This window comes from Vicia villosa, unplaced genomic scaffold, assembly GCF_029867415.1.
Source record: "Vicia villosa cultivar HV-30 ecotype Madison, WI unplaced genomic scaffold, Vvil1.0 ctg.000451F_1_1_1, whole genome shotgun sequence".
In the NCBI taxonomy this organism is placed as follows: Eukaryota; Viridiplantae; Streptophyta; class Magnoliopsida; order Fabales; family Fabaceae; genus Vicia; species Vicia villosa.
Genome location: NW_026705214.1, coordinates 107073 through 115610, shown reverse-complemented (window position 1 = coordinate 115610; position 8538 = coordinate 107073). Strand labels below are relative to the sequence as shown.

At 33.9% G+C, this 8538-nt stretch overlaps 1 protein-coding gene across 1 annotated transcript; it reads right to left on the bottom strand.

Moving 5' to 3' along the window:
- Positions 1-7379: 7379 nt before the first annotated feature.
- LOC131628394 (uncharacterized) lies at positions 7380-8336 on the bottom strand. Its single transcript, XM_058899219.1, has one exon. The coding sequence runs from the start codon at positions 8334-8336 to the stop codon at positions 7380-7382; it is 957 nt and encodes a 318-aa protein (XP_058755202.1).
- Positions 8337-8538: the final 202 nt, after the last annotated feature.

Below are 8538 nucleotides of genomic sequence, written 5' to 3'. Positions count from 1 at the left end.
TAAGGTAAAAACTCGATTCTGACAACCTTGGTAATAATCCCATTTTCGTCTAGTTTGTTCCTAAACACCCATTTAATGCCAATTACTCGATGGTTTCGCGGAGGAGGGACAAGGTCCCAAACCTCATTTCTCTTAAATTGGTTAAGCTCTTCTTGCATAGCTAAATACCAATGCTCATCGACTAATGCATCTTTGGAGTTTTCAGGCTCAATTTGAGAGACGAAGGAATAATAAAAACAAAAGTTACTTATCCTTGACCGTGTTGTTACCCCTTTTGATATGTCTCCTAGAATGTTCTCCATAGGATGGTCCTTAGAAGATTTCCATTCAAGGGGAAGATCACTTTTATCACTTGGTTGATCTTCCACTTTCTCTTCAGGTGCTTGATCCTCTTTAATATTCTCGGGTGAGATAATATATATATATATATATATATATATATATATATATATATATATATATATATATATATATATATATATATGGTATGTTAAAATACACCCAATTATTTTTATGAAAGTGTCTTTTAGCAACATGCACCTTAAGGTGTATTTAACTATTTTTTAGTTAATGCTTGCTAAAATAGACCTTCATAAAAATAAGCGCTGATAATGACATTTTTATGTGAGAACATGAGAATGATTCTGAACTATTAGATTTTAAAATAAATGATTAAGATTATGTGTTATTCTTTTTTTCTCTCTCACTATTATTAAAATAAATGATGGAGGAGAAAAAAAAAGAATGTCACATAATCTCAATAATTTATTTTAAAATCTAATGGTTCAGATTCATTCTCATGTTCTCACATAAAAATGTTATTCTCATATGACACGTCATATATATATATATATATATATATATATATATATATATATATATATATATATATATATATATATATATATATATGACGTATCACATGAGAACTTTAGTTATTATGAGAACTGAGAACTTTTATTAATAACCATACAATTTTAAATCACTGCTCAGATTTGCATTCATGTGATATGTATTTAAACTAGAATTTATTTATTAATTATTGTCTCTTAAAATTTAAGTAAAATTTGAGACATTGATATTAAATCTTATGATTATTATTACAAGTTCTTATTTGATACGTCCTCATATATATATTCTTACTCTAGGAGTAAGTTATTAACACTTACTGCAAATCTGAATCATTGATTCTTCTCAATCTAATGGTTAAAAATAATAAGTACTAGTTTTTGCTTTCCACATTTAATTACTTATTATTTGTAATTATTAGATTGAGAAGAATCAATGATCCAGATTTAGAGTAAGTGTTCTTAACTTACTCTTGGAGTAAAAATATCCCCATATATATATATATATATATATATATATATATATATATATATATATATATATATATATATATATATATATATATATATATATATTATTTGATTGTCATCTATTTAAATAAATATGCTATGTCAATTTAATTCAACAAAATCAATTACGTTAAATTACACAACACCATTAAAAAAGACAATGAAGGGTATTCTTCTTTAAAAAGAGAAAAAAATATAAAATATAAAATATAAAATTTTAATCTTTTTAAATATAATTACAAATCTAAACTTTGTTGAATATTTTCTGAAATAGATAGTGATAAAATAATGAAGATAATTTTATTAAGATAGTGGGATAAAATAAAGTTTCCAAGTTAGCAGAATTTCTAAAATAAGAATAAGTAAAAAAAAAAGACCGACTTTTTTTTTACAATATTAAACATTCTAGTCATTATAATAAATAAATTTCAGATAGATGATAATTTTAATCTTTCTATTTTGTTTGATTCACAAAATTGGTCCTCATAATTTAAATTTAAACAGTTTTAGTCTTTTTAATTTAAATTTAAATAATTTTAATCTTTCTCTCATATTTTTTTATAACAAATTGATAAGAATTTTATTTTTAACTTATATTTTAATCAATAAGTTTTCAATAATAAATTTAAATATAATAATAAAAAATGAAAACATCGTTAATTTTAAATGTAAAAATATGAGAGAGAAAGAAAAACTATTTAAATTTAAAATAGTTAGGTACCAAAACAATTTAAATTTTAAATAGAAGAATCAATTTCGTAAATTAGTTAAAATTAAAAAAACAAAATTATAAATAAATCTTTTTAATTTAATCATTCAATAATAATATATCTGATGGGTTTACATACATCACTTAAACAAAAAAATTATATTTATCTATAATAGTGATGAGAGAGTTTATAGATTTTTAATAAAATGAGATAACAATTATTTATCGGATAATCAAAGTTCCTACGGATTTTTAATAAAAATTATATTTTCTTGTGAAATTTCCTACGGATTTTGATTTTAGGGACTAAAACGAACGCGAAACTGAAATATAAGGACTAAAACCCAAAAAAATAACTTACAGGAACGAAAATAAAAAACACGCTAATTTACATGGACGAAAAGTGTATTTAAGCCTAATAATAATGATGTTTACAATACAAGTTGAATGCATTACTCAACCTCCAGATTTTAAGTCCAGCAAGCGCTCAGGACATTTATGTCAGATTAAGTGTTTCTTTAAGTGCAGCTTTTCATTTGTTTATTCCGTGTATGCAGAATGCATGGATAAATGTGTTAATGATTGCAAACATAAATAATGGTATTCTTTTTTCTCTTTTCTCTTCATCATTTATTTAGCTTTTTTGTTTAACATATCACAATGTATATTTATAAAGTTGTTTTTTATGTTGCAGGTACTATTACTATTGTTTCAAGTGAATACATGTTGTGCTTCTGGGGCTTATATCCATTTCTTAAAGATTGAAAAGTTACAATAATTAATAAATCACTCATGTGTTTTATGTGATACTATTCAATAAAATGTATTGATAAATATTGACATTTGTCAAAAATAAATAAATATATTTTAAATCAAGATGTCTATTTATTATTTTTTAAACCAATTTTTGCATGTATTTTTATATTTTTGCCTATTTTCTATGATCATTGCTTCTATGCAAACACCATTGTGGCTAGACTCCTAGTTATTGAATAGATATTGAACTCTATAGTAATAATATTGTAACATCTTTATTTTTATTATATAAAATGGAAAAGTGTATGCAATAACCTTAGATTAGCTATAATCTCGTCCAATAAGCAATGTATACATTAATTAATTATTTTATCAGTCCATATAGTAAAAACTATTTCAATTTTATTTTTTATTACTAAAAATAATAATTTAATATTTATTTGTTTTAATATTTATTATTAAATATTAAAATATTGTCAAAATCACATTAATTAGAAAATAAGTATATTTTAAAAATTAATTTTATAAAAAATTATTTAAAATAATTTTTGACTTTTTAATATAAAAACTCTGTAAACAAATATCTAAACTCACATTTATAAAAAAAATTCTGTAAACAAATTTTTTATTTAAGTATTTTTCATTAAAAATTGAAATAAATATTTCTAACAAATAAAACCCTTGATTTTAATATCATAAAATAATCAAAGCGATGGTTCGAGGACAAGGCAGGCCGAAGAAGAAGGTGGTTTTATCGTCGATCCACCCATGATCAAACGTCAAAACACCATATAACCATGAATATGATAGGGGAAGAACATCTGTATAAGGTAAGCATAGAAGAGGAACTTAATTATTTCGCAAACCATAGAGGAAAATCCAGGCCCAATTTTGAATAACAATGAGGAAGAATCGAAGGGCTAAGAAGGGAAAAGGCTCTGAGTGGATATCATTAGTGGCAATCGCTCTCCATTTAATGTCATGGTTTATGTGGAATCGATATTCTTTTATTCGCTACACAGTTCGCTACAGCGAATGAAAGTTCGCTGCAGCGAACTCTGCAAAATCAGCAAAATGCAGAAACGCATTTGGGGTCCCCAAGCCCCAAATTTCTACATGCAACCATTGATAATCACATAACAAGCTATAATAAACATATATATACTCATTATTACCAGAATGGAGGGTTAAATATGCATTTGTAGGATCATTGAAGCATTTACTCTCAAAAACCCTTAACCCCAAAATAGCATAAACCCAATAGAATACCCCAAGGTCTCTATCTATGAGACTCACCTTGAAGAGGAGCAGTAGGAGCTGCGAAAATCAGGAATAGATGAAGGATATTGCTGAATCAAAGGAGCGTGCAAGATAGAAGATGAAGTTGTAATATGGGTCTTCCTCTTCTTCCTTCTTGTTTCACGTTTCTTCTTCTTCTACTCTCCACAAAATCTGTTTTGTTCACAAAGTGGAATGAGTCTCTAGCCAAACATACCCTTAAGTCTTAGTATTAGGTGCAATGACCACAACAACCCCAAACTAGACTTTATTTACCATGATGCCATTTAGTTACATTCTAACTAAATAGAAAATAAATAGGATATTACATTCTCCCCCCCTTAAATAGAATTCGTCCTCGAATTCGAAAACTTACCAGAATAGGTGAGGATACAACTCCCGCATCTCTGATTCGATCTCTCAAGTAGCTTCGTCAGGACGCGACTCTTCCCACAACACCTTGACGAGAGGTATCTCCTTGCTTCTCAAAGACTTACTAGCATACTCCAGAATACGACACGTTTTCAGTTGAAATGAAAGATCTGGCTCTACTTCAATCGTATCTGGTAGGATAGGATGAAACGAGTCCAACACAAACTTCCATAGCTGAGATACGTGGAATACGTCATGCAGTCCTGATAGTGAAAGAGGCAACGCTAACTGGTATGCGACTTCACCTATTCGTTTCATGATCTGATAGGGTCCTACGTATCCCGGGCTAAGCTTGCGCGTCTTAAACAGTCCTTTCAACCTCAACCTCGGAGTCACCTTCAAGAATACATGATCTCCTACATCAAATTCCAACAGTCTCCTTCATTTGTCCGCATAACTCTTCTGTCGATCTTAGGCTTGTTTCATCTTGTCTCGGATCATCTTAACCTTCTCTGTGATTTCTTGAATTATCTCCGGCCCAAGAATTCCCTTCTCACCGACTTCAGACCAACACAAAGGTGATCGACATTTCCTTCCATACAAGGCTTCGTATGGTGCCATACCTATACTCGCATGATAACTGTTGTTATACGCAAATTCTATCAAAGGTAAGTTATCCTTCCAACTTCCACCAATTTCCAAGATACATGCCCTCAGCATATCCTCAATGGTCTGAATAGTCCTTTCTGTTTGTCCATCTGTCTGAGGGTGGTTAGAAGTGCTCAAATTCAGATCTGTACCCATCTCTTAATGAAAAGCTTTCCAAAATCGGGAAGTGAACTTCGGATCTCTATCCGACACAATGCTAGAAGGTACACCGTGCAATCTCACAATCTCCACTACAAAAAGTCTCGTAAGGTGAGAAATCTTGTGAGTTTTCTTAACCGGTAAGAAATGCGCGGACTTGGTCAAACGATCCACTATCACCCATATCGAGCCATGGCCACCTAAGACTCGAGGTAGTCCCACAATGAAGTCCATTGATATATTGTCCCACTTCCAGACAGGAACATCCAATGGTTTTAGCATACCACCGGGCCTTTGGTGTTCCATCTTCACTTGTTGACATATCACACACTGCTATACATAGCTAGCCACATCTCTTTTCATACTGGGCCACCAAAAACTTCCTTTCAAATCTTGGTACATTTTGGTTGATCCGGGATGAATGGTAAATCTGCTTTTGTGAGCCTCGTCCAGGATTAATATCTTTAATTTTGCATCATTGGGCACACACATCCTTTGTCCAAAAAGAATGAGCCCATCATGTGCACGGAAATATCCTGGTAGGTTTGATTTTGCTTGTAACCCCACATCATTCCATTGTGCTTGACGAACTCTTTCCCGCAACTCATTTTTAATACACAAGTTACTAATCAACACACCCGTTGGTGCCCACTCAAATTGTAAATCCAAATTTCTGAACTTCTCCATAAGGCCAAACTCCAACATCATCAGTTCTGCAACTTTTATCTCCTTTCTACTCAAGGCATCCGCTACCTTATTAGCTTTACCGGGATGGTACTTCAAATCAAAGTCAAAGTCCTTCAAGTACTCCATCCATCTCCTCTGACGCATGTTAAGTTCCTTCTGATCAAAGAGATACTTCAAACTCTTATGATCATTAAACATCTCAAAGTGAACTCCATACAAGTAATGCCGCCATACCTTGAGTGCGAACACAATTGCAGCGAGTTCAAGGTCATGAGTAGGATAATTCTCTTCATGAGATCTCAACTGTCTAGATGCATAAGCTACAACCTGTCCATCTTGCATCAACACCCCATCCAAACCTTTCTTAGAAGCATCGCAGAACACTTCATAAGATCGGTTTGGATCTGGGATCACCAACACTGGAGCTGTAGTTAATTTCTCCTTGATTTTCTGAAACTCTTCTCACATTCTGAATTCCAACTAAACGAAACCTCCTTCCTTGTAAGCCTGGTCAAAGGTAACGCCAACTTGGAAAAGCCCATAATGAACCTCCGATTGTAACCTGCCAAGCCTAGAAAACTACGGACTTCAGTTGCATTCTTGGGTCGTTCCCAATTTATCACTGCTTCCACCTTTGAAGGGTCTATAGCTACGCAGCCGTTAGATATGACTTGTCCAAGAAACTTGACTTCAGACATCCCGAACTCACATTTTCTAAGCTTCGCAAACAACTGCTTTTCTCGAAGAATCGACAACATAATCCTCAAATGCTCCATGTGCTCTTCGATAGTCTGAGAGTAGATCAAGATGTCGTCTATGAAGATTACCACGAACTGATCCAAATACGGTTGGAACACTCGGTTCATGTAATCCATAAAGACAGCAGGAGCATTGGTCACTCCGAATGGCATAACCAAAAACTCGTAATGACCGTATCTCGTCCTAAAAGCAGTCTTCGATACGTCTGAACTCTTAACCTGAATCTGATGATATCCCGACCTTAGATCAATCTTCGAGAACAAACAGGCTCCTTTCAATTGATCCAGAAGGTTATCAATCCGCGGTAGAGGGTACTTATTCTTTATGGTTACCTTCTTTAGTTGATGATAGTCGATACACAATCGCATACTACCGTCCTTCTTCTTTACCAACAAAACTGGGGCTCCCCATGGAGAAACACTAGGACAAATGAAGTGTTTCGCCAACAACTCTTCTAGCTGACTCTTCAACTCCCTTAACTCCGTAGGAGACATTCGATAAGAGGCAATCAAAACTGGAGCGGTACCCGGAACAAGATCAATAGAGAATTCAACTTCCCTTTCTGGCGGAAGAGAAGTAACATCCTCAGGAAATACATCGGAAAATTCACACACAACCGGAATCTCCAATACACTCTTCTTGTCCTTGGAGTCCTACGTAAGAACCAAAAGGAAAGACTTCTCTTGAGCAAAAAGGTAATTGATCATGTTAACCATACCTTCAAGAAGATGTTCAATGGCATCAGTTGGTGTAGTCTCCTCAGCAGGAATGAAGATAGCCTTCTCTTTACAACCGATGTACACCGAGTTAGCTGACAACCAGTCTATTCCCAGCACTACATCGATCTTCTTAAGCGGTAGACAGATAAGGTCAATCAAGAATCTGCGACCATTGAAGGTAATAGAACACTTCTTGCAAACGTCTCGAGCTTCTACTACATCATCAGTAGCCGATGAAATAACCTTAGGATTTGGAAGAAAACTTGTCTCAAAACCAAGCCTCCGCACACAATGATAAGAGATAAAAGAATGTGTCGCTCCACAATCTACTAATACAAACAAGGGTTGATTATTGACATAACACGTACCAGCAACAAGATTGGTGTTTCCTTGAGCCTTCCTAGCGTCCAAGGTAAAAACACGGCCCTTAGTCTTCTCAGGAACATTTGGGGCAGTACAATCTCTCGCAATATGTCCTGGCTGATGACACCTGAAACAGACCCCAGCATCCGGTCTACAATGCCTATAATGTTTCTTGTTGCACTTGCCATATTGTGGAGGTTGATTAGAGTGATCCCCGTAAACTGGTTTCTTTATAGCTGGAGAATTGCGGGGTTTCAAGTGTTCTCCCGACCTCCCTTGATCCCTATGAACCGGCTTGTTCTGCTCTTTCTCTTCCTGAACCCTCTTCAATGTGTTCTCAGTAACATAACATTGCCTCAAACATTCAACATAAGTGGTAAACTCCCTTTGAGCCACACTGTGTACAATATCAGCATTCAGCCCCATGAAGAACTGATCAATCTTCCATAGCTCGTCTGACGCATAGGCAACTTGTCTGGAATAGGCAGCCATGTCCTCAAACTTCTCAGCATATTCAGACACCGACATGTTGCCTTGTTTGAAGGACTGAAACTAACGCTCCTTCAAAGCACGCACACTGTTGGGGTAGTACTTCTCCAAGAAAGCTATCTTGAAATGTTGCCAATCCTTTGGAATTCCTTGATTAGTGAAATACGTGGATTCCGTATTCCACCATCTACCTGCCGGTCCCTTCATCTTCTGAGCAACAAATATTACCTTCTCCTCCTCT

Coding starts and splice junctions, on each gene's coding strand:
- LOC131628394 (XM_058899219.1), bottom strand. CDS start 8,336: ATGTCGGTGTCTGAATATGCTGAGAAGTTTGAGGACATGGCTGCCTAT.